Here is a 27,818-nt window from a genome sequence, read left to right on the forward strand (position 1 = left end):
TCACCTGATACTGCCTATGCTATGTTGAGACTTGTTGTTTTATTTGAAGAAAAAATATATTTCACTGAAATGGCACAGATACAAGATTGCATTACAAATTAAATTGAATTCCCTTAAATAAATTCACAGAAAGTCTGTTTCACAATACCTCATTTTCATTAACTTTAGTGGAAGTGGTTTTCCAGAGTTAACATCTCAGACAATAATCTATAACATTTCTAAGATCATTGAGTATGCATGATCTATTTTATAAGCCTGTCACATCACAGATTTACCAAAGCTCAGTAAAAATATATATGTGTGTGTGAATATATATATTTTTTCAACCAGTCACAAGAATTAGAAATTAGCCCCTTATCAGTACTTGGCAACATTTATGTTCAAAATTAGCTGTCAAACACTACTCATGTATCGGTTCTCTTCCTCTTGGTCAAAGAGTTTTTCGGGATAAAGTTCTTAAAGTACATCAGACAGGCATATAATGGGATCTTAAGTAAAGGACACATTGTGAAGACAGCAGTTTACAAAGAATCCACTCTCTTTCAGAATTCCACATCTTATTTTGAGGAACATATTTTTTCACAAGACTTCAGGAACTAAACAATATAGAAGAGTTCAAGTGTTGAGTTTACCAGGTTATTTGCCATTTCTTGCCTCCCAAATTCAAGGCCAGTGATAGTCACTAGGGTACATTTTCTGTGAATTGAAAATCACTAGACAGGAAATACATTTATCATAATAATTTCCTAGAATCACTTAGCTCCCTGTGCCCATTAAACGTACATTTGAGTATGACAGAGTTTCAGAGGAAAACAATGAAACAATCACTATGATAGCTGAAATATGGCTTCATAGGAAACAGGGCTACATTTGATTAGCTTTGATTGTTTATGTGTCTTTTCTGTTCTTGTTATAGTTCATATCACTGGCATGGACTCAAAAGTCAATCTTCCAATTTAAGTTACTACTAAAATTTACAAACTTGACGTGAAGATTACATTGTATTTACAAAGAACTTGGCACTTACAGAATAAATTATTGACTTTTCTTTAAATCCAGACCAGGGCACCCATGGTTCAGGCAAATGGGAAAGCCTGATGCCTTAATATGTATTATGCTACATTAACATGAATAAATAAGTTTCCAGCTGGTAATTCATCCACAGCGCTGGCCCTGGTGCTGAAAACATGTACCTTCCGTTTCTAATCCGTGGAGAGGGTAGAGAAGCTATCAGTCCAGAGACAGCAAAGGTTGCATGTTTTCTTCCTCATTTTTATCCATGCGTTTTAGCACTGTAGGATCCACGACTGATTGGGATCTGGAAATGATAAAGCCAATGTCAGCGCTTTACTGCCAAATAATCATATTCTCTTCTCTGTCTTTTCTCCTTTATTTCTTCTCTCTTGGATGTGGATTGACTTCTACAACAAGGGATTTATGAACTGAGAATGTGCACATTGACAGAGACACACTCACGGTGATTGTTTCAGAGGAAACAACCCCCTCTGGTCCCTGAATACAACAGTGCCCAGCGGAGGATTCTAAATACACAACAACTGGCTTAAGCTCTTATCTTTATAATCAAGAAGAGCCTTTTCTTTGAGACTGAGAACTTCTAGTACAGGACTGATGTATTCCAAGAGAACATCACCGAAAGGGGAAATTATTATGGTGAATTTACCATTATAAGAAATGAAGTAGAAATAATAGGAGCCTTGAATTCTGGCTTCAAGGGTTCTATGCAACAACTTCAACAGGAATGTGCATTTTTAACCATCTTTTTTAAAATACATAAGGACCACAATAGGACAAAGTCAATATTTCATATGAGTTTTGTTAAATTTTCCACTAGAACATCTGAATAAAATCAATCTTATTCTTGAAAATCTATGATATGGTTTAAAACTTTAACATCCTCTCTTGTTTAGGCAGCAGTACTTTACTATTAGAGAAACAAATCATGTGAAAACCCTTACATATGCTTTTGATAGGAGGTGGGAATTACATCTCAATTCATCACCAGGAAACAACACGAAATTGAGAAGGAGGAAAGTCAATGAAACGTGCTACTGTGGTGGCAGGAAGCTGCCATCTTAATGGCTATGGCATTAAAGAAGCAGCCGTCCTTTTAAATTTCTCCTCTGTAATGAATTTTTCCCCTGCTGCTGCATTCCAGCCATTTGGCTATTGCTGGGACGATTTGCGTCTTAGTAGACCTCATTAACTTTCAAAAAGAAAGACTGTAAGTGAAAATACAACCACACATGCTAATGAAAAAGAACAGCAATGGAAGGAATTATCAAAGCAAAAATAATTACAAGATTAACTGATAAATCAACTCTTTCATTTCATTTCATAAATAAACTTAAATTCATTTCCAAAGAGAGAATGAAGAGGAAGGTGAGAACAGTTATACCAGGAGGTTTATTTTCTAAGTCGTTTTCACTGTTTTATCTCAATAATAGGTATTAGATGCATAAATCAGAATGGAGCCTAGCCACAGTTGAATATGGTGTGTGTGTGTCTGTGTGTCTGTGCAGGAGAGAGAGAGAGAAAGAGGGACAGGAGCAATGATAATTTATCTTAGAAAACAGTACATGAACAAAATACACTTTAGCACATTGACAACTGCACAAAACTCTTAATAATTAGACCTGTAACATTATTTTTCTTAGACTCAACTGAAATAATTGTTTCCCCAAGGTGAATCCATGCTAAAATATGCAGAGGTTCATTTAATGTCCTGCACTAGAGTGTTAACCGGACAACTAGTGTCCACTGGACTATAAGTTCCATAAGCAGGGACTTTATCTGTGTCTCTCCTTGCTACAGACACAATATGTGTCACAGAGCCTCTGACACAGGAGGATTTCAATGTCTTAATTCTTATCCAATAAATACTTTCCAAACTGAAAGAAGCTGGATGTCAGCATTCAAACTGGAGGGTGATGAAGATAAAGCAATTTATCCTGTGAAGAAAAAAATTCTTTACAGAAAAGTTATTGTAAAATCTCACAAAGTATACAAATGTTGAGGTACATCCTAATAGTATTAAGTACACACCAAAGCTCTCCAGACAGCATACAGTCTACACATTTAGCATTTGCTAAATATAATGTTCTATTAAAACACACATTGTACACACACACACATACACACGTATTATATATTGTTACTTTCCTTAACTACTTTGGTGGCTCAGACAGTAAAGTGTCTGCTTGCAATGTAGGAGACCTGGGTTCAAACCCTGGGTCGGGAGGATCCCCTGGAGAAGGAAATGGCAACCCACTCCAGTACTCTTGCCTGGAAAATCCCATGGACGGAGGAGCCTGATAGGCTACAGTCCATGAGGTCGCAAAGAGTCAGACACGACTGAGCGACTTCACTTTCTTTCTTTCTTTCTTTCATGGAAATTTTAATAAAATATTTTAAATTGCAGTGCACTATTCAACCTGGGATTAAGTTTCTAGTTTGTTTTTATCATGTACTACAGATGTTAGACTTGTCCGATTATGAATGCTGCTGGCTCCATATGCAGAGAAATTCCTCAATAAAATAAGACAGAAAGAAACAATTTCTGATTAAGATTTTTTTGGTATTTAATTGTCCCAAGTATACTGTTGTTTTAGTCTAGACTTTCTTTTTGCCCTCTTGTACAAAACAACAGGGTTATTTGAGCGTGATTGGTTATTGAATTGGTCTTTTTCAACTACAATAGAGGAAGCTGTCATTAACTCATAGGACATCTTAGTCTCCAGGCTCTGCTGTCTTTCAATGAATAACTTTTTCCCATGAAAACCTGTAGTTTAACTTTAATTATCCAGGTATCATTTATTCATTTATTATGCATTTACAATATTGTGCTATACCTTAGTGTTTGAAAGACTAGATTTTTGGACAGAAATGGATTCCAATTGCACTTTCTGTGATTTACTAGTTCCGTGACCAACTGGAGGCTATTTCAATGTCCTATGATTTTGTTCCCTTACTTGTGAAATGGGGAAAATACCATCTACATCATACAGATGTACTAAGGATCGAGTGCAATAATGCATAATCCCCAGCATTAATTCTGGCAAATAGTATATGGTAGCAGTTAAAGAAATGACTTACAGAATACTATTGCCTGTGTTCCAATATTAGCATTGTGGTTTTGTAGCTATGGAACATGTAGAAGTTACTTACCTTCTCTGTATCAGGGTTTCCTCATCAATAAGATGGATACAGCATCACCTTATTAGTTGTTTAGAAAAGCAAAGGAGTTGATGTATACAAAACATTAGATAGGGTTTGACAGGGAGTAACAATAGATGTTGAATATTATTTAATCAAGTGGAAGCACTTATTACCCATAATCTAATGTGCTTTGTATTCTTTCACTTGATTATGCTATCTCTCCTCAAATTTACACAGAAAATAATCTCCTTCCTATCATGCTCAGTTGCACAGTCATGTCCAACTCTTTGAGACCCCATGGACTGCAGCCCGCCAGGCTCCTCTGTCCATGGGATTTTACAGGTGAGAATACTGAAGTGGGTTGCCATTTCTTCTTCCTATACAAGAAGCTGAATTCACCCGAAGGAATCGCTATCTATAACCCATTTGTGAAGGAATGATTTTTCCCCCTCTCAATCTAAAAATGATATAAAACTAGAAAAGAAAATGAAGGAAAGGTGAAATCTAGAAACAGTTTTCTCCCATCCTTGATGGGGAACTGCTATTCCCTTCCAGAGAGAAGATAAAAATCATGTGAAACAACTCTCTTGATCTCATTCTTCAGGAGTTTTCAAATAGAACCATATAAGCTTCACAGGATGCAAAACCTATACCAAACAAAGGGTGTCTGAAATTCCAATCTGCCCATGTCTGAAAATCCAATCAGCAAGAAACTCAGGGTTGGGGAAGTCATCATGCTATAAGCCAAGTCTGCAGGGGACAAAATGGCCTAATTAAGTGGAAAAGAGAAGCAGGATCCAAAAAGACTTCAAAAGGTGGATCGCCCAAACCAAATCTAACAAGATGATGTCAATCAATTAAAATAATGTGCTTAGAAGAAAGAGGTAAGTATAGAAATAGAGAATTATGAGGACAAAGCTCTAGAAGTAAGGAGACTAGTTTTAAGGAGCTCAATATGAGTCAGCAATGCACCCTGGCTGCCTGAACGACCACGACAGTGAGAACAATAAACAAAGGAAGCCAATGAGGTCTATGCTGCAACGCCAGGGCTTCTGGAATCTCAACGGAAGCAGTGATAGCATCAGATGTCACCTCTGCCTTTCCAAACACTGCACTTAAAAGGGGCCACTGACAGACAGCAGAGAACTCCTTCATTCCTCTGACTGGTACTTCGTGAGCATCCTTTGTGCAGCACACTCTACTCCAGGCACTGTAGATTCAGGAGAGAACAGGACAGACAAAGCCACTGAAGTCTCCCTGAAGCTTACACGGCAGGATGAAAGCGATAAATAATTAAGGCAAGTCAATTATTTCACAGGCTAATAATGAGCTATAAAGAAAATAAAGGAGATGATTGATTGGAAGTGGCTAGAATGCAGAGTAGAGCTTATTAAGACCTGGTGACTAACCAAAAGACCTTCTGGAGGAGGTGATCTTTGATTGGGGCCAGCCATTGGAAGATAGAGGAAAAGGGTATTCCAAGCAGAGGCTGAAGAAGAATAAAGAAAAATGCTGTGTCTGAAAGGTGGAGAGAAAAGGGAGATAAACTTGGAGGAAAGAGGTAGGCAGAGGCAGATTATGCAGCATATTGTAAATCACAATATGAAATTGATTGCATGCATTGTATAATTAATAGTCACTTAAAAATTCAAAGCAGAGAAGTGAAATGATCCGATTTACATTTTAAAAATACTATTTTGATTGCCACATGGATAATAAATGGAGAAGGATGAGGGTAGAGGCAAAGACAGCAGGCAAGAGATTTTGGAGGAAATGCAGGTGATGAGGATACAGCTAAGGCTGCAGAGGGTATGGAGAGAAGTGTACTCAGAGGAAGGGACCGCACTAGTTAACAAGTCACAGAAGGAGGGGCTGAAGGAAATAAGCATTGCTAGCTGGCAAGGGGAAAAACCTGAGGCCACCTACGAGAGCTGTCTCTGAATCCTCCGAGAGCTCAGTTCTGGGGTGAGGGCACCCTGTGTCATGCTGTTACAGAAGAGCAGAAAAGAGTTATATTCACAGCGTGCAAGACTCTGTACTTCATAGACTGGAATCCTGTTCCTTTACATATAGACTATGCGACTTGGGGGATACAAATATCTGTTTAATAGGGCTGCTATGAAACCTAAACGAATTTTACCCAAAAAAAGTACCTCATAAGGGCTAAACTCAGGGATTCCCTGGTAGCTCAGCTGGTAAAGAATCTGCCTGCAATGCAGGAGACCCTGGTTCAGTTTCTGCTTTGGGAAGTTCCCCTGGAGAAGGGATAGGCTACCCACTCCAGTATTCTTGGGCCTCCTGGTGGCTCAGATGGTAAAGAATTCACCTGTGATGCAGGAGACCTGGGCTCGATCCCGGGATTGGGACGATTCCCCTGGAGGAGGGCATGACAACCTACTCCCGTATTCTTGCCTGGAGAATTCCCATGAACAGAGGAGCCTGGAGGGCTAGAGTCCACGGGGTCGCAAAGAGTCGGACATGACTGAGCAGCTAAGCACAGTACACAAGCGCCTAACTCATGAGAAGTTGGTAATAAATGATAGGTTGTAATAATTATCATTATTAGGATTTTTATTTTTATCAGAAGGAACCTATTCTTAGGCAATGGCTTTTAACCACTTTTTTTCTTAGAAAACTTTGAGAATGTGATGAAATATGCCTTCTCTCCAGAAAAAAATGCACCATATACACAAACACACACACATATATGTGTGTATATGTTAGCCACTCAGTAGTGTCTGACTATTTGTGACCCCATGGACTGTAGCCCACCAGGCTCCTCCGTCCATGGAATTCTCCAGGCAAGAATACTGGAGTGGGTTGCCATGCCCTTCTCCAGGTGTCCTGCACTGTAGACAGAATCTCTACCCTCCTAGCCACTGGGGAAATATACACACACACACACACACACACACACATATATATGTATACATACATATATACACACAGTTTTTAATACAACTTTTAGCACTTAACAGACTCCTTTGAGAGCCCATTAATGAACCCTTTTAGCAGAGCATAAAACTCAAATTAGGAAGAACTGTTTTAAAGGGAAATGAGTTGAGAAGCCCGAACTTCATTTAAACCTAATCTTGTCAATTAATGGAGAAATTAAAGCTGGAGATGTCACTGACCTTCCCATTTTGTCCAAGTTGTTGTGGAGCAATCTGGGAGAGAAAGGCATCACACACACACACACACACACACACACACACACACCCCAGCAACAGCAACAAATAAAAGAGGTCAGTCTAAAACAACAGGGTTGTCCCTGCATGAGTCGGTGGTAACTGAAAGACCACAAGACTGTCATCAGAGGAGGATGTAAGACAATGTTGGGGATGACATGTAAGATGCTCTTGGGTCCTCCCTGAACTAGGTGAAGAAAAATTGTAGGAACTGTGGTTCCTGTATTTCCAGGATGGGAAATCAACCAAGAAATAATACTTGTTGCCATTATCCAAATGAAGCCTGGGCTGGTACAGCCTGGGGTAGCATGAGAATTAGAAGTCTTCTGGTTTGCTACAGAACGCAAACACAGAGTCAGTTCTGCATTTGCATCTGTCTAGCAACCCCCCTGCCCTCAATCACCAGTAGACTATGGCAGGACATATGTTTTATACATACTGAATCCAAAACATTTAGGAAAGCTTCTATTACAGAGCATGTGTTGAATAAATACACATTGATTGAGAGAAAACAGGCCTAATAACACCATAAGAGTCAAAGCAGAAAATTAGATATTCTCAACATTGAATTCTGTAAAGATTAAAGCCGTAGGGAAACAGAAGGTTTTGCCCCAGGAATGGCTAGATAGAAATGTTTAAACAGAAACCTGGCACAGATACTGAAAAAGGAACAGAAGCTTTGAATGATAATGTTTGAAGTGTGTGTGTATGCGTGTGCTTGCTATGGATCCCTTTCTTCAAATGAAATCTTACACAGAAGTCCAAAAAAATTGTTTAGACAGTCTCACCACAGTGGAGAGGGGCACTGTCCCCACACCACCCCACTTGCCCTGAGAGACTCAACCAGAACCTTAAAGTACAGCTTGAAAAGCCACTGGATTGGGTGACTTCTAAGGGGCCAGCTAGACTCTCTGTGAATCTGGAGCAGAACTCTGAGTTGAGGTTACCTCGAATGACTTTATCTTTGACTCAAAACTCCTAGACATCCAAACACAGGAGCATGAAAGGCTTTAAAATCCCACCAAGTATCTACTTTAGAAAAATATAAAATCTGGAGTTGTATCAGGCGCCCCCACCCTGGCCCAGCCCACTTCCCAGGTACCCCCGGCTCACCTCTTCATGGACTTGGGGGAGAGTTCCTTCTCTACCTCCTTGACAGGCATGCTATAGGAGTCCACATTGTATTCACTGTCATCATCATACTCGTGGTCCAGCAGTGTTCTTGCCCAGGTTCCCATGTCATAAGGGGGAAGCATTCCTCCAAACTCAGAGGGCAGAATCTCAGGATGAATTAGTTGGTGTAGACTGTTCAGGTTGTTACCATGCAAAAATATCTACAAACACAAGAAGAAGGTGCGGAAAACACACAGAGGAGAATAAATATCATGTAGATGCCAGGGAGTGGGGTAGGGTAGGAGGAGGGATTGAGGATAGAAGGACCCAAAACAAGAGTTTTCCATGTCTGTTAACATATTTAAGCCTCTCTTCTACTCTGTGAAACAGGCAGGCTGGTAACATAATCTTAATATTTCATATAAAAATCCTGAGGCTCAGGGACTGTAAGTAGCTTCTAGAAGGTCAGATCATTTTTAAAGAACTGGAACTGGAAATTTCGCTTCCTGCTTCATAGCCGAGAACATGAGCAGAATCTAATGTGCCTACTTCGATCTGTACATCATCCTGGTGTTAGTTGTGCAAAGCTGATGATGAGCATAATGAATGCTATTAAAACAGACTTTTCTCATGAGGAACTCATCAACTGCTGAGCCCACTCAAGTTACTGAACCCCAAAGCTGTCACCAGTATGGCTTTGTCGTTATGATCAATAAAAATAAGAATACTGTAACCACTAAATTACTGCTTTATAATGCAAAGTATGTGATGTAAATAAAAGTAGATTAGTATCATCACAATGAAAGGTTGACTGAAGAGTCACATCCCAAAGGAGTTATGTACTGTAATGTTGCCAGCATCTTCTCTGCTACAAATTTCCATGCTTCTCATTCAAATCATAAATGGAATGAGTTGAAACTGTAAAGCTGTGTGTATATGTTAACCATTGTTATTACTGGCTACACAGAGCTTTTAGTTAAATTGGAGGATCACTTAAGCTACATAGTCAAGATGTGTTTCTCCCTAAATAGCTACCCCTTTTCTCTTCTTTTATATCAATCTCAAAACTGCAGATCAGCCCTCTCTAATAAAGTACTACTGTCATCTTATATAGATTTATATATTTATTTAAAGATTATAGCTTATAAGTGGCTTAGAAATAATCTCATATTTCAGGTTCAACATGAATGAGCTAAGACATTCATCTTGATTTCCATACTTTTAGAATCCACTTAAGTAAATATTTTGGAAAACAAAGACTATGTGTGCATGTTCTTAGTCGGTCAGTCATGTCCAACTCTGTAGCCCACCAGGCTCCTCTGTCCATGGGGATTCTCCAGGCAAGAATACTGGAGTGGGTTGCCATGTCCTCCTCCAGGGGATCTTCCCAACCCAGGGATTGAACTCAGGTCTCCCACACTGCAGGCAGATTCTTTATCATCTGAGCCACCAGGGAAGCCCAAAGAAAGCCAAAGAAAGACTGAAGTGAAGTGAAGTCACTCAGTCATGTCCGACTCTTTGCAACCCCATGGACTGTAGCCCACCAGGCTCCTCAGTCCATGGGATTTTCCAGGCAAGAGTACTGGAGTGGGTTGCCGTTTCCTTCTCCAGGGGATCTTCCCGACCCAGGGATTGAACGCGGGTCTCCCGCATTGCAGGTAGAAGCTTTACTGTCTGACCTACCAGGGAAGCCTTAGTCTATATCAAATAAAATGAGAAGAATGGGAGTCACCAATCAACAAGTAATACTAATAAATTATGGAAGAGTATAAAAGCACGTGAGAGCAGGTACTGGCCAAAACGATCACAGCAAGTGGCTGGTGGAATACATAATATTACAGAGGTGGAAGATACTTTCTGACCCAAGTTAAATCAGGTTATTTGCAAATTTTCCACCTTCCTGCTCCTATTTACAGAGCACAACAGCCTAGGAAAACACACACACCCCTATAATTTTCCTGGGAAGATGAAATTCTAGTGCCTGAAATCCCCACTTTATTAGGTATACAACCTTTCTTTCATCAGACATGTTGCTTCACATCAGAAACTTTCTCTTTCAAGTCATGCAAGAGTTATGGTGATAAATCCATAGAACAGTAAATGTAATTCACACTACTTCTCTTTTTGCCAACACTCTGCTACCTCCTCCCTCAACATCGCTCTCAGCTTTGGCCTTGTTTCCTCTTTCCCAGAAAAAAAACAGGGCAACCAGATGAGATCCACCCACTAGCATCTGTGTCCATATGCTTTGCCTTTGCTCCCAGCACAATGGAAGAATCCACTCTACAAAGGCCAACCCCTCCACCTGTGCACTAGAATTCATCCTCTCTTCCACTCAGTTTTATTTCCCAAGCAATGATCTCTTGTCTCTCTCACATCATCAGATTTCTTCTTTGTTCTGCATGTTTTCCATCAAAGAACAAACATAGCAACTCTACTCTTGCCTCCCCCTCCCCAAACAGATACATTAAACCTATCTTGACCCTACTTCTATTTCCAGTTATTATCCTATTTTCTCCTTCCTCTTACTGCAAAACTCAGCAAAGGAATTATCTATATTCATTGCCCAAGTACATTTGTCCCATTTTTCCTGAATCCAATCCAAATAGGTTTGCCTCCCACCACTACAACGGAAATAGCTCTTGTCAAGATCCTTCTCACTGCTAAATTCAGTGTCGAATAATTCTCTATCCTTATTTTTCTTAAACTCTCAGTAGCACTGGGTAGAGTAGATGATTCTCCTCAATGAAAATTTTCTCCCAGAATCTCTTGGTTTCCTATTATCTGATAGATGCCTTCTGTAGTCCCTTTTGCTGGTTGTTCCACTTCTGCAATATCTTAACATCAGAGAGCTTCAGGCTTCAGTTCTTGGATTTATTATCTTCCCTAAATGCACTCAGGTAATTTGGAAATCAACCCCAAATATTCATTGGAAGGACTGATGCTGAAGCTGAAACTCCAATCCTTTGGCCACCTGATTCGAAGAGCCCACTCATTGGAAAAGACCCTGATACTGGGAAAGACTGAGGGCAGGAGGAGAAGAGGGTAACAGAGGATGAGATGGTCGGATGGCATCACCAACTCAATGGACATCAATTTGAGCAAACTCTGGGAAACTGAAGGACAGGGAAGGCTCACGTGTTGCCGATCATGGGGTCACAAAGAATCAGACATGACTTAGTGACTGAACAAATACAAGGTTTAAATATCGTCCATACACTGAAAATGTGTACCCTGAATCCAGACCTCTCTTTTGAACTTCATATTACTACTTTTACTCTCTGTGTCACACCTCCACTTAAATGATCAATGGGCACCTCAAACATGTCGTGTCCAAAACGGAACTTATAACTTTCTCCCCTAAATCTGATTCTCCCTATTTTCAAGGTCAGCTAACGGTACAAATATGCTTCTAGTTACTCAGGCCAAAACCTCTGACTCACCTTTTACTTCTCTCATTGAGTTGTCAGTAAATTCTTCTGGTGCTACCTCCAAAATCTATCCTGCACTCAAACATCTGAACAACCCCACTGCTACAACCCTAACTCAATTCCTATCATCCTTTCCACTGTATTACTGCACCAGCCTCCTAGCTGCTCTCCCTACTTCCACTCGCCACCAGGACTCTACTCTCAACACAGAAGCCAGAAGGACTGTGTCAAAACATCAGTCAGATCATATTAGTCTGCTCACAATCCCCCATCAGCTTCTCCTTTCTCTTAGAGTAAATCCTTTCAAATCCTCTCTGAACACTTTCAGTGAACACATCTCCTGCGACTCATCTGCTGGAGCATCCACGCACACATTTGTCTCATCTTATTGAAGTTTTACTACATTCTCCCCCTTATATATTTTTCTTCCTCCATTTCACTCAAGAAGTCTGGTCCATAGGGGCTCTTTTGCCTCAGATTACCTTACAATGATACTTAGGCTGAATTTTTTAATTAAAATTTTTTAAAGCTTAATATTTTATTTTCCTAAGCTGTGCCATTAAAGAGATTATGGTAGGAGACCATAATTATAGGAAGAGGAGGGTAAAATATTTTTAAGAATTAGCAAGGAGTAGAAGAGAAAGTCCATGATACTGAGGAAGAAGTAGAAGCTGTGACAACTAGTAGGAAAATCAGTTTCCTGTCAGCTCTTGGGGTCTGGCAGGACCACGTCCATGGACCAGCTAAAAAGTTCACTGGGATAGTGGATTGAAACCTAGTCATTGGATTCTAACATCAATAAAGATGTTTGGGTCCAAAAAGAGACCTTAATTCAAGGAACTAATATTAGTTTGAACAGTGAACACGTCAAAAGTGGCCATGATGGATTGTAAGTTTGGCTATACACGAAATGTTCCAGACATTGGTGAAATTTTGAGAAGGGATCTCTGTAACACTTAAGGTTGACATTCCCATCAGCCCAGCATGTTGGAAACTCAAAGTCTGCTTTAATTTAAGAAACTGAAGAACTAAATGTCCATTTGTAAAAGATGATTCACAACTTTTCTTTAGGTTTTCTTTTACCAGCTTTTCAGAACATAGCATCTGCATTATAAGGTGCTTGAGTAATACTGTAAGGCTGAATCACTTGGGATTCCAGGAAGGAAATATAACAATAGCATTGTATTTTGCATTGATTATATAAGCAGAAATTAAGGGTGTTTTAATTTATAATTATTTTCTCATACAAAAATTCCCAAATCATGTAGTTTTAATTAAAATGGTAAAATTCAAATACCTCACTTCCATCTAGAATAGTGCCAGCAATGTCTTCTTCTAGACATTGTCAAAATCATCAAATTCCACCAAATAACTCCCAAACCTAGAGCTTTCCTTGTTTTATAGATTTGACACTCTCCAGTCTTTTCAACAGAGCAGAATCATGTCAAAATAATGTCACAACAAGTCAACCCTGAACTCAGTCTTTTAAATGCTACTCATTTCACTCTGACTGAAAGCCCAGATCTGATGGCAGTGTACAAGGCCCTCCAAGAGCTGGCACACCATGTTCCCACCCATCCAACGCCCTACTATCCTCTCTAATAGCTCATTTGGCTCCAACTTTTCTGGCCTCCTTGCGTGTGTGCTAACTCACTTCAGTTGTGTCCAACTCTTTGGACCCTATGGGCTATAGCCCACCAGGCTCCTCTGTCCATGGGATTCTCCTGGCAAGAATACTGGAGTGGGTTGCCATGACCTCCTCCAGGGGATCTTCCTGACCCAGGGATTGAACTCACGTGTCTTATGTCTCCTACATCGGTAGGCAGGTTCTTTACCACTAGTGCCCTCTGGGAAGGCCTCCTTGCTATTTGTCAAATATTCCAGGCTTGTTTCTACCCAAGAACCACTGCCTCTGCTATTCCTGAACCTGGAACAGTCTTCCCAGTAAATCTGTATTTTCAGTTCTACTATCTCCTAGCTGAGATTTAGAGCAAATGGTTTCACTTTCCATGCCTCATTTTCCCATCTATAAAAGGAGAAAAATAATAATGCTTACCCTAAAGCCTTGTTGGAAGGACTAAATGAGTTAACATATTGAAAACACTTAGAACAGCATGTGGTGTAGAGTGATTGCTACATTAGCGTTCACTGGTCTAATTTGTACTAAAAACCCCAGCAGGTACTTTGAATCACCTGATCATCCCTTCACAAAAGATTGCTTGAAAGTGTTATTTCTGAGGCATGTCAATCCATTGTTTTGAACTATAAATTGTAAATCAACTTGATTTACAAATATTCATTGGAAGGACTGATGCTGAAGCTGAAACTCCAATATTCTGGCTACCTGATACGAAGAGCTGATTCATTGGAAAAGACTCTGATGCTGGGAAAGATTGAGAGCAGGAGGAGAAGGGGGCAATAGAAGATGAGATGTTTGGATGGCATCATTGACTCAATGGACAGGAGTTTGAGCAAACTCAGGGAGATACTGAAGGACAGGGAAGCCTGGCATGCTGCAGTCCATGGGGTCACAAAGAGTCAGATATGACTTATCGACTGAACAACAACAAATTAACTTGAATCTTGATGACTGATCAATCTTGATTGATAGAAATAATTCCTGATATAAATTATCATTGTCTACAGAATTCTTCCTCCTAAATTACTAAAACATATTCAACAAATTCATAAGCAGAATACTCTCTGTTCACAAATGTTTGAAACCAACACACACCTAACAATGACTTCACTTTCACATTTACAGTAAGGCTTTATGGCACTAACCTACCCGAAGTGCCTTCTCATTCACTGAGAAACATGGGAAATTATCTTCTGCATGGATTTAGAAGTAACTATATTTTACTGTGGAACTAATCATTTGAAAATTGGTCACAGCACAGTGGTAAAAATATCTCTAAATGCGAAGCTATTTGGATTCAAATGTTAACTCTACAACTTTACAGCTGTGTAAATGAGTAAGCAAGTTATTTATCCATCCTAAAACTTACTTTCCTCAGCTTTGAAATAGAAAATGATGCTACTAATCATACTTTTCAGAGATGTTTGCAGGATAAGATGAAATAATGTATATTAAATGCACTTCAAAATCATCATAATGATTAATGTGTTTGGTATTGTAGTTTGGGGGCTTCCCAGGTGGCATACTGGTAAAGAGTCCCCCTGCCAAGGCAGGAGACACAAGAGATGCAGGTTCCATCCCTGGGTCAGGAAGATCCCCTGGAGGAGGAAATGGAAACCTGCTTCGTATTCTTGTCCAAAAAGTTCCATGGACAGAGGAGCCTACAGTGGACTACAGTCCATGGAGTCATAAAGAGTTGGACACAGCTGAGTGATTGAGCACATGTACTGTGTTAAATGAGTTACATAAATTTTTATATTCTCAGGAAAATGATTATTTTGGAACATCCTTTGAATATCCTAGTTGTTGGATAAAACTAAATCTTGGAATTCAAGTTATCTGTAATTTAAAGAAATATTAAAATTTCTACACATGAACATTCTGTCTGTAATGTATGATTGCTCATGACAATCACTACAAAATTATATTAAATATCACAAAATTCACCATATATAATGCAATACATATTGTGAAATAACTAACACCCATTTATCAACATATTAAAAACTTTTGTCTAAATGTTGCTTGAAACTAAGTGTACCAATAGCAATACAGTAACATGGCATAATTTGTTTTTTTACTTTTAAACTGAGGCTTTAATATATGATGAATGTGCTAAAATGTTCTCCCCATTTGTGGAAAAGCAAGAGAGTTAGTTTTTAAATATTTCTTTCACAGATACACTGTTCAGAATTAATCACAAGGTTTTAAATTTTGTAAAATATCTTTTATGTTAAATATATATTCAGTATAGAAGCACACTTTTGCTGTAGCAAACATTACACACACAGTATGCATGAGAACTTATTGAATGGGGAGCAGAAAGGAAACAAACAAACAAACAAAAACAAAGAAGCAAATAAATACCCTTTTCCGAGTCTTCTCCTTCAGGAAAGGCCGGATCACGGTGTACAGGGCATGGATGTACCATGGTTGGTTAACAAAATGAATTCCTCCAAATCGTGCTGGGAAACTATCCTAGAGTAACACAGAGGGGGATAAAATCAAAACACACTTTAAAACATTGAGAAGGTGAAGGGAAGGTTAAGGAAACAAATTTGTTATTTCACACACTTAAATGAGATTATCTGTATAGCAAAGGAGAAAAAGAAAAAAGAACCTTACTGCAATTAACACTGTAAATTTCATATGGAAACTTAAGGAATATGTAACAAAACGCATCTTTCTTAAGAACTGGTTGTTGATAGGAATTTCAGTGTTTCTAAGAGTGCCACATTTCAAGCTTGCAAATTCCTGACAGTCATTATAAACCAAGAAATATAAATAAAATACCTGAGAAATTTGTTGCACAATGAATCTATGTTAGATATGTGTGTATTAAATTATATTTAAATTAAAATGTTTTATTAATTTTCAATGTAGACATCTATAATGTAAGGACTGTCACATATCAAACTCATTTTATTCTCTTTATTATCAGCTTTACTCTGAACACTCTCCTTATTCCAGCTACCAAAAAAAGGAAATGTGCTTAAGCAAAATAAAAACCTGGAAGTGTAATGTAAGAAAATTTGCACACGCATTTTGTCAGGTTAAATGGAACACGCATAATCCATTCTCATCTCACAGGAGGAAAACAGGGCTATCACAAAGCCATCTTCTCTTTCAGTAAGAACTCTCCCGTGCAAGATTTGCATCTGAAGTGATGCAGAGGTGTTTTCTTCCTACCTGTGACTAAATAAGTGCATCTCAAGTCCACCCCCAAATCTGAATAGAATCCTTAAATCAAACAGATTACGACATTTGACAGTCCTAAGATTCTGCATAAATGCACCTGATGGTTCAAAATTCCATGCTGAGCTGACTACAAAAGTCTCCTTTTAAAAATCCATCCACTAGAAGTCTCTCTTGAGTGGCATCATAATAATTAACATATTTCTGGATACTACATAGAGCATAAATAGGAACAAAAGAAAAGAAACTGAAATAATTGTAAATCTATTTTCTTAATTTAAATTTTTTCTTGAATAAGATTCAAAAGATTTGAAAACACTATTTTGTTTTTAGGGAACACATGAGCATTAAAGACTTGGTTGGCTCAGACAGTAATCAGCCTGCAACGCAGGAGACTTGGGTTCAATCCCCAGGTAGGAAAGATCCCCTGGAGAAGGGAATGGCTGGTGACTCCAGTATTCTTGCCTGGAGAATTCCAAGGACAGAAGTGCCTAGCAGGCTACAGTCCATGGGGTTGCAAAAAGTCAGAAATGACTGAACGACTAACGCTTTCACTTTATGAGCATAAGAAATTAATTAGTGATTTTGTACATTGGCTTTTGAGTCAACAACCATTTTTTTGGCAAAGAAATTTCTATCTCTGAGAATAATACACTATGAAAACACCACGGTATTTCTAATAATAAATTGGTAAAATGTGTCTTAGTCTATGTCAGTGTCTTACTTCTTTTATAAATTTGCGGTTTTCATTCATCAAAAGATTATTACAAAACAGAAACGAGTCAAGTAGAAAAGAAGACATAGTTGTTTTTAAATCATGACATTTTTAAACATAAAAAGAAGATAAATAATGTATATACATTAAAAAGAATACTAAAATGTGCCCTCCATTCAGCTTAAGAAATAGAATGTGCTGGTAACCTTGAAGTTTACTGTATTTTCATATTCTTTCACTTACCCACATTTTTAAATTTCATATTTTATTTCAAATATAAGCATTTCTTTTGCTTACATTTTATATTATAAATATTATGAATATAAAATATCATATTTATTATTTTATATTTTGCATATTTTATTTATTTTTATATTTTATTATTTTGCTATGTGTGTTAGTTGCTCAGTCATGTCCGAATCTTTGAGAGACCATGAATTGTAGTTCACCAAGCTCCTCTCTCAAGCAAGAATACTACATATACAAATATACCTGGCTTTCCCCGGTGGCTCAGCAGTAAAAACCTGCCTGCAATGCAGGAGCCACAGGAGATGCGAGTTAGATCCTTGGGTTGGGAAGATTCCCTGGAAGAGGGCATGGTAACCCACTCTAGTATTCTTACCTAGAGAATCCCATGGACAGAGGAGCCTGGTGGGCTACTGTCCAGAGGGTCACAAAGAGTCGGACTCAACTGAAGTGACTTAGCAGGCGCCATGTAAACTTTATACAAATGTCACAGTGAATGTCATCACATAATGGTGTTATTGAGGTTTGTGGGATTTGAAATATAAACATTTTGTACATAGCTACAGTTCACCGTCACTATCGTATAGCACACCATTGCATAGTTGCTCTTCAGTCGCTTAGTCGTGTCCAACTCTTTGTGACCCCATGGACTGCAGCATGCCAGGCTTTCCTGGCCTTCTCTATCTGCCAGAATTTGATCAAATTCATGTCCATCAAGTTAGTGACACTATATAACCATCTCATCCTCTGCAGCCTCCTTCTCGTCTTGACCTCAGTCTTTCTGAGCATCAAGGTCTTTTCCAATGAGTCGGCTCTTCACATCGGTGGCCAAAGTATTGGAGCTTCAGCTTCAGCATTAGTCCTTCCAGTGAGTATTCAAGGTTGATTTCTTTTAAGATTGACTGGTTTGATCTCCTTGCTGTCTAAGTGACTCTCAGGAGTCTTCTCCAGCACCAGATTTTGAAAGCATCAATTCCTCGGCACTCAGCCTTCTTTATGGTCCAACTCTCACATCCATACATAAATACTGGAAAAACCATAGCTTTGACTTGATGGACCTTTGTTGGCAAAGTGATGTCTCTGCTTTTTATTATGCTGTCTAGGTTGGTCATAGCTTTTCTTCCAAGGAGCAAGTGTCTTTTAATTTTGTGGCTACGGTCAACATCTGCAGTGATTTTGGAGCCCAAGAATATAAAATCAAACACTGTTTCCACTTTTTCCCTATCTATTTGCCATGAAGTGATAGGACTGGATGCCATGATCTTAGTTTTTTGAATGTTGAGTTTTAAGCCAGGTTTTTCACTCTCCCCTTTCACCTTCATCAAGAAGCTCTTTAGTTCCTCTTCTGTTAGAAGAGGTGAGATTAAATTGTACCAATTTATACTCTTCCTTCCACCAGTAATGCAGGAAAGTTCTGGCTATTCCTCATACACTTGGTATTGTCAATTTTCCTAATGCCAATCTAATGAGTATAAAATAGGTTCTCTTGACACTTTAATTTGCTAGTTGCTTGGCCTTTGCTCATTGTAATTCCATCATTAATAACATTGTTTGATAGTATAACCATTTTACTCAGAGGTATTCTGCTTCTGAGTCCTTGAGGGCCTGTCTCTGCTGACCTTGTTCATGATATCTTGTTTACAGTGAGTTTATATTTGGCTACTATTAATCACTGGGAATCCTGAAAGAGCTATCTTGAGGATGCTTCTCTCCAGGCAAGATCTATATTAGCTCCTACCAGGTTCCATCAACCTAGTTTGGCTTTAATTTAATTTCTCATCTCATGGTTTCTCTGCCTGTAGAAGGTATGTATATGCAAATGTCAGACACGTGAGACAATTATTACTTCAGAGTATCAGGGAAGACTATTATCATCATCATTATCAATATTGATATTATTATTACTACTATTATTTTCATACCTGAATATGGAAGAGGCGGACTTCCCTGGTGGCTCAGCAGTGAGAAATCTGTCTGCAATGCAGGAGAAGCAGGAGACAGGGGTTCGATCCCTGGGTTGGGAAGATCCCCTGGAGAAGAACACGGCAACCCACTCCAGTATTCTTGCTAGAAAAATCCCATGGACCGAGGAGCTTGGCAAGCTATTGTCCATGGGGTTGCAAAGAGTCAGACCCAACTGAAGCAACTGAGCAAGCACGCATGGGAGGGGCAGACAGGTTTCCTTGAAGGTTTACTGACCAGCTGGGATTTTCCCAGCACAACCTTCCCCTAAGGATGCAGCACTTGGAGGAATGCAGGTTCTCATCAGTCACCAACTTGCCCTCAGTGTGTGCAAGCCTCATGCCTGCTCCTGCCAATCCCATAGCCCCAGCAACCATTACTCTCCAAAATTCTAGGTTCTTGTGTGTGTGTGTGCTCAGCTGCATCCAACTCTTTGCAGCCCCATGGATTGCAGCCCACCAGGTTCCTCTGCCCATGGAATTTTCCAGGCAAGAATACTGGAGTGGGTTGCCATGCCCTCTTCCAGGAGATCTTTCCAACCCAGGGACTGAACCCTCATCTCTTGTCTCCTGCATTGGCAGGTAGATTCTTTACCACTAGTGCCACCTAGGTTCTTACAGTCAACATTTAACCTGCAGAACCATTCAAACTTCACTTAAATTCTTTTTTCTTTCAAGTAGACTCTGTGTGCTAGTCTCTGCTGGGACTTGTCTTATGTTCACTAGAGTTCAGCAGATCATCTAGACATATTTTCACTGTGATTTATTCAAGACTTTGGTGTTTCATGGCAGGGCGTTCTTGAAGAATTTTTAACCTACAGCACTACCTAAAGCAGAACTACTTGGTACGCTTTTAAAATATACTCCTGAGTGAGCATTTTGATCTCTAGAACAAAACTGAATGAGCAACAGTTATCGATTTATTGAACCAAAAGTCTTAGCTCAGAGATTTTTCAACTTTGAGAATCATTTGAAGGTCATGCTTCTTTTGTTGTGAAAAAGGAATATGCACACATAAGCACATAACTTACAAATGATGCCATTAGACACATCTTTAAACACAGAATAACTTGGTCACAGTTAAGATGGTGTAAAAGAGAAAGAAGCACTGCCTTTGAAATCAAGCAGACTTGGGTTAAAATTCTAACTTAACCGCCTGTGTCCCCTCAGGTATCCAAGCCCACAACAAGGACATAATACTTGATTCCTTCCTTTCCTCACTGTGACACCGCTCATTTCCTCTCTCCTTCTCTCCTGCTTGTGGCGTTACCATTATACGTATGATACACCTTTTGTAGTTGCCCTGCAGTCCTTGGAAATTCTGTTCTGCTTTTTTTCCTTTGTTCTCTTTGCATTTCGGGTTTTGAGGTTTCCATTGATATATCCTCAAGCTCAGAGATTCTTCCTTAGCTGTGTCCAGTCTACTAAAAAGTCTGTCAAAGGCATTCCTCATTTTTGTCACTGTGTTTTTGATCTCTAGCATTTCTTTCTTGGTTCTTTTTTAGAATTTTCACCTCTCAACTTACACTGCCCACCTGTTTTAACCTGCTTTCCAGTTTATCTATTAAAGCCCTTAGCATATTCCTCATAGTTGTTTAAATCCCCAGTCTAATAATTCCAGCATCCCTGTCATGTATCATTCTGATGATTATTCTGTCTCTTCAAATTGTGTTTTCTACCTTTTTTCAGCTATGCATTATAATTTTTTCATAATAGCCAGGGATGACCTACCAGGTAAAAGGAACTATTGTAAAAAGCCTTCAGTAACATAATGGTAAGTTGTGGGGCAGGGTAAAGCGTTCTGGAGTCCAGTGGACTGGCTCTCGTGCTTTTAATGATCCTGCCTTTTGACTGTGCACTCACAAGTGTTTGGTTTTTGTTTTTTAATTTTTTTCTCCCCACTTAGGTAGAACAACATGGCTAAAGTGCCCAGAGTTGGATATTTCTCTTCTCCCACGTTGAAGACTAAAATTGGGAATTTTCTTTCCTTAGGTCAATTGTGGTAGTTTAGTCGCTAAGTCGTGTCCGACTCTCGTGACCCCGTGGACAGTAGCCTGCCAGGCTCCTCTGTCCATGGGATTCTCCAGGAAAGAATACTGGAGTGAGTTGTCCTTTCTTTCTCCACATAGGTCAGTTAGATTCTAGTAATACCCAGCCGGTTGGGCTCTGGTTACCTGTACCTACCAGGAGATATTAAAATTGTCTCTTAATTTACAAACTGAGAGCTCTTTAAGTGCAGAGGTCGTGGGTTCTCCTGACAGCAAGCCTTGATGACCAGAGCACAGTGCTCTGGCATAATTAAAAATGGTTCCTTTCCCCCACCCCTGAAGCAAACACAAGGGGATTTTTCTCAAATACTCACTGAGAGAACTTGGGCCAAGATTCTGGAGGTAAATCTCACCGAAGTGTGGATGGCCCCCTATACCTGCACCCTCACTGGAGTTTTTCACTCTCAGAATTTTGTACAGTGAGCCTCCAGCAATTTGTCAATTATAATTCAGGCTGTCCATCTCCAGCATTGGTTCCCACGTTGGTTTCTGATCGAGAGTTTCTGCCCCACTAAGTCAAGGCTGCCTGTATTCACCTGTTTCTCCAGTCTTGGAGGTAGGGGATTGCCCTGTATCCTGGTATCATCTTTAAAAATCTAAGAATAGTCATTGACTTTTCAATCTGTTCCATTTTTTCCTTGTTAGGACAGAGTAGCAACTTCCAAGTTTTTTATATGTGAAACTGAAAACCGGAAGTCTGATTCCTTCACTTCTTACCACACCCCAAGTCCTGAAATATTTATACCCAATGCTGTGCAGCTTCATATTTTCAAATTCACCTTCCAGATGATGCTAATATGATCCCAGGAAAATCTGAAACCACTGTCCCCATCTCTCTGCTTAGTACCATGTCACTTCCCTCCATCCCCTTCATGTCTATTCATATTCATGTGCTGTTTTATTATTTGTTGATTCTATTCCTTTTTTCCCGCTTTTAAAAATAATCTGCTCATACTGAACCCTTAAGAATCAGCTCAGGCAACACCTTCTCCAGGGAGCTCTTTTGATCCTTTTCCTCACTTCTCATCCCACTGAAAGAAAGGAAAGTGAAAGTGAAGTCGCTCAGGCATGTCGACTCTTTGTTTAGCTGTGTGGACTCTTTGCAATCCCGTGGACTGTAGCCTGCCAGGCTCCTCTATCCATGGGATTCTCCAGGCAAGAATACTGGAGTGGGTTGCCATTTCCTTCTCCAGGGAATCTTCCTGACCCAGGGATCAAACCCAGGTCTCCTGCTTTACAGACAGACTCTACCATCGGAGCCACTGGGGAATCCCCACTGGTAGCGTCATCCCACTACTCTCCCATAAAAGCTTGCCTCTACCATCACAGTGCTGGAGTCCATCACTGCACCTACCATGAGATACTAACACTGCCTCTTAATTCACCTGCTTTCACTACTAAACTGTGAGCTCTTTGAGTGCAGAGGTTTCTGTAGTCAAAGTGTTCCATATGATCTGTTGGTGCTGGGCCTGGCATCCATTTCCACCCACTTCATGCCCAACTAAGAGAGCAGGGCATGGAAGGCTAAACCACAGGAAACTTACCACTAGGGTTCTTAATAGGAGAGATCTATGTAAGAGCCACTTGAGTAAGATTCAAAGGACTAAAAGGAGGCGGCAGTCACCTTCTGCGCAATGACAGCTGCTAAACAAGCACCGGGCTTCCCTGAGGGCTCAGGGGTAAAGAATCTGTCAGTGCAGGAGATGCAGGTTTGATCCCTGGGACGGGAAGATCCCCTGGAGAAGGAAATGGCAACCTATTTCAGTATTCTTGCCTGGGAAATTCAGTGGACGGAGGAGCCTAAAGTACATGGAGCCACAAAAGAGTTGGACACAACATAGCGACTAAATAACAACAAAAGCAAGCTCTAGAGGAGCAATTGTTTCCAGCAGTATCTGGACGTGATCTTCCACTTTCTAGTTGTCACTTTGGCAGGTAAAAGTCTGCTGGGACATCAGTCAGTAAGAAGGTAAAGACATTTGTTTATTGACCTCTGAATCACATCTGCAGGGTTGTGACCTCAAAACAAGAGAGCAGTCACAGTCCTCCCTAATTCTCACTCCTCCTGCTCTTCACTCTCTGCATTTAAATCCACTTTCCCTTGAACTATCCAGAGGTTTCTGTTTTGCGCATTGAATGCTGATCCAGACTGTGCTTGATTCACCTTTATCCTACTAGTGTTTTGAAAATTTGTGTATATATGTGTGCATCCCAGAGCAAAGCTAGATGAATACTTATTAAAGGAAATGGATCTTGATATTTATTATTTAATTAAGCCATATTCTCTGAGCTACAATTCCTTTATCTGCAAAATGGGAACAACATTTAATAGAATTGCTAAGGCTAACCACTGGTGTTACACATTCAGCACACCTCCTCGGTACTAAGCTACCAAGTTAACAATCAACTCTCCCTTTATACAAGTTGAAGTGACCGTGGAGGAAATTTTATAATGTGGTTTACTGGGCAGCTGTTTGGCCTGAAATAACACTACAGAGTGCATGCATGTGTGCTAAGTTCTTCAGTTGTGTCCTACTCCTTGCGACCCTACGGAGTATAGCACACCAGGCTCCTCTGTCCATGGGGTTCTCCAGACAAGAATACTGGAGTGGGTTGCCATGCCCTTCTCCAACACTACAGAGTACAAAACAATAATAAAAATATCAAGAAAATACAATATGCTAATCATTGGCTCTGCTGGACACATTGCTGTTCGCTGGAGACAATGAAACAGGAAATGCTTTGCAATTAATGAGAGTAGGGCCAAAAAGGGCTGAAGAAAGTTAATAGAATTTCTATCCTCCAAGAGCTTTCGCCAATTCACCTGCTTCCATTCATTTTCCCTTGAGCAGAACACTTGGGCTTAATGCACAAACTATCTTGAATAAATTCTTCAGTTAGTGCAAACGTGACCCACTAAAGCTCTAGTGGAATTCAGCATCTCTGCAAGCCTCTGTAGACCTTTCAGTTCAGTTCAGTCACTCAGTCATGTCCAACTCTTTGTGACCCCATGGACTGCAGCACACTGGGCTTCCCTGTCCATCACCAACTCCTGGAGCTTGCTCAAACTCATGTCCATTGAGTCAGTGATGCCATCCAACCATCTCATCCTTTGTCGACTATAAACTTAAATAGATATCATTCTTTGGGAGAAGATGGATTTGGAAGCACTTCTATCCTGCAGTATGTGAGTTTCTTTAAGAGGTGACTGCCTTGACAAACAATTGCAAAACAAGCTCAGTTAAAGCAAAGCCTTGACCATCTCCTCACTGGCACAGGAAAAACTGTAGACACTGTAGACTTTGGCATCATTGGCACTGTACGGAGGAGTAGACATATTTATGGGGCCACCCAGGTGGCTTAGTGGTAAAGAATTTGCCTGCCAAGCAGGAGACACAGGTTTGATCCCTAGGAGGGAAGATCCCCTGGAGAAGGAAATGGCAACTCACTTCAGTATTCTCGCCTGGAGAATCTCATGGACAGAGGAGCCTGGCAGGCTATAGTCCATGTGGTTGCAAAAGAGTCAGACATGACTTAATGACTAAACAACAACACAATGACAAACATATTTGTATGCATCAAATATACATAACTGATTATTCACATATTTCTAGCAAAAAAATATGTTTGCTCCAAATATCTAGCCATTCAAGAAAAAGCTGGAGAATCTATTAGCATATTACTTGAATTTTTAAATCGATCTTGATGAAATATAAAAATTGTGTAATAAGATTAGTACTACTATGAATAAGCTGTCAGATTTAAGAGCATAATCAATATAATTTCTGGTATAAAGTCTGATGTCATAAATGTGAGGAAAATGAACTTTCTATTATTAAATCCAAAACTTTGGTCTTGTTTCACAAGTAAGACTAGTTAGAATTCCTAAACCACACTGTCCAGGATTCCTAAACTTTTCAACTGTGTTAAGAATTGTCCTCCATGTGAATATAGGCAAAAATTCAACTTGTAGTTCACCCCTTCAGAATTAAATCTATTCAGCTTTTTAAAATGATTTTCTTTTCATCTTTTCTTGCACTTTTCTATAGCACTTAGTTTCAACTACTATATGTACTATGGCAAAATGCCTTTAGTGATAATGCACCAGCACCTAGAAATTAGATCTTTAATTCCATAATACTATCCCTAAAGTTACATCAGAATAAAAAATAATACACTATTCTTTTATGATGTTTTTAGTATAAATATAAAACATGCTTGTTGCAGAAATTTTTAACACAAAATAAGTATAATTTTAAAAAGTCACTCATAATTTCACCAACCAGAGACAAAAGCAATACTCTAGGCATCTTGGGATATGCTTCCATTTTTTTTTTTCAGTTAAATTTTATATAGATGACATGAAATTCTATTTAATAGTCAGGAATTATGACAATAGTTTTTTTTTAATAATGGCATGTATGTATTCAACATATGTAACATCACTCTTTCTAAAAGTATGAGCAGATATAGAAAGTAGAAGGCAATTATTATAGCAACTGATATTACTGGTTCCTTAGGTGGGCTTCCCAGGTGGCTCAGTGGTAAAGAATCTGTCTGCCAATGCAGGAGACTTCATAAGAGACACAAGTTCGATTCCTGGGTCGGAAAGATCCTGAGAAGGAAATGGCAACCCACTCCAGTACTCTTGCCTGGAAAATCCCATGGACAGAGGAGCTCGGTGGGCTTCAGTCCATGGGATCGCAGAGTCGGACACGACTGTGGACCAAGAATACATGCACATTCGTCAGGCAGGATCATGTGAAATGAAAATATTTCCTGCCATATCAATAAACAAGAAATGTCACAGCCATCAGCAATTTCTGGCCTCCAAATGTGAATGAGGACTCCCAAAACTGTGATCCAACAGATGCTGTCACCCGCACATAGTAACTGCTGAGGAGCTGGGGAATGCAAGAGGCAAGGTGAACAAGGAAAGAGGATTGGTCCCAGATAGCTGAGGTTCATATGAAAGGACGGAATTCAGTGAGCGCAGAGGCTTGCATCTTCCCAAACATAGAATGTTAAATTCCTTAACTTGACACCTGATCTTTGATGTTCAGATTGCCTGCTCCCTTTGTTGCAAACTTGTATGTAGCCTGACTTCCCTTCCTTCCTTCTTAGAGCAGTTTTCTCAGAGCTACTGAGATGCTGTCTCTCAGACTCATAGTCCTAAACATTTCCACAAAAAAAAAAAAAAATAACTCTTTCAGGTTGTGACTATATTTTTTAGTCGACGGTCAACATTAATTTCCTTCAGATACGTTCAAACTTGTGAAGATTTCTTTGCCATGCTAACCACACCATGTCTTCCTAAGTATGTATACAGAGGATATCCTTTCTAGATGGTAAAATAGTGTCTTACTACCTCATATCCATCTTTTAGAATGTTCTATTAGCTATCTGACTACATGTCATAACCATCTTCAAGAAGGTTAAATTCCAGAATGAAATGTTTGTTCTAGCTCCAAAGCCTTGCTCCCATTCCCTAACACTGGCACCCTGAGCAGTGTCTGGGACCGAAAATTAGTTGTGATCCTGTATGTTTAGTGTCATCAGCAGTGGACAGACAGATCCAGGCAAGTCATTCAATTGCTTTCACAAGGGAAACAAGAATTTTTACCAAAACATTCCAACCAGTGCCTTCTGCCAAATTGTAAGAAGACACACAGGAAAGTATTTAATTATCAGCTAATTGGGATGTCTTTTTCTGTGCCTGTCTCATAACTGGTAATAAGCCATATGTAAATAAACGCAAATAACAAATTGAAAATGAAGGACTTTGACCCTGGTACAGAGATAAGAGTTTACATTGAAATTGCACACAGGCAGGAGGCTGCTTCATCTCCATCCTCTTAACTTCTAACTGTCCATTAAAACCTCAAGCTACCTAGGTAGGCAGACAATAGAAGAATTTGGTTGGAGGCAAAGAATTGTTTAGAAACAAAATTTCACCCCCAAAAAAGCAATTGCTCTGATATGTAGGTAAACAATAATGATTAACATTTTCTAGAATCAGTTTATATAACATTTAGAGTTTGTAATCAGAGAAAAAAGGGGGAAAAAAAGTGAATGGTTGAAAAAATTAATAAATTCCCGTTACAGG

General features: G+C 39.5%; 1 protein-coding gene across 2 annotated transcripts in view; it reads right to left on the reverse strand.

Moving 5' to 3' along the window:
- Nucleotides 1-219: 219 nt before the first annotated feature.
- The window catches only part of CLVS2 (clavesin 2), a 73,946-nt gene continuing 46,347 nt past the window's right edge, over nucleotides 220-27,818 (reverse strand). For both annotated transcript variants that reach the window (XM_043890486.1, XM_043890487.1), the window contains exons 4-6: nucleotides 15,915-16,025; nucleotides 8,478-8,698; nucleotides 220-1,318 (exon numbers count right to left, since the gene is read on the reverse strand). In XM_043890486.1, the coding sequence (XP_043746421.1) occupies nucleotides 1,231-1,318; nucleotides 8,478-8,698; nucleotides 15,915-16,025 (420 nt within the window). In that variant the 3' untranslated portion in view covers nucleotides 220-1,230. The remainder of the gene's footprint in view (nucleotides 1,319-8,477; nucleotides 8,699-15,914; nucleotides 16,026-27,818) is intronic.

The sequence above is a fragment of the Cervus elaphus genome, chromosome 28 (genome assembly GCF_910594005.1).
Source record: "Cervus elaphus chromosome 28, mCerEla1.1, whole genome shotgun sequence".
NCBI classification, from domain to species: domain Eukaryota; kingdom Metazoa; phylum Chordata; class Mammalia; order Artiodactyla; family Cervidae; genus Cervus; species Cervus elaphus.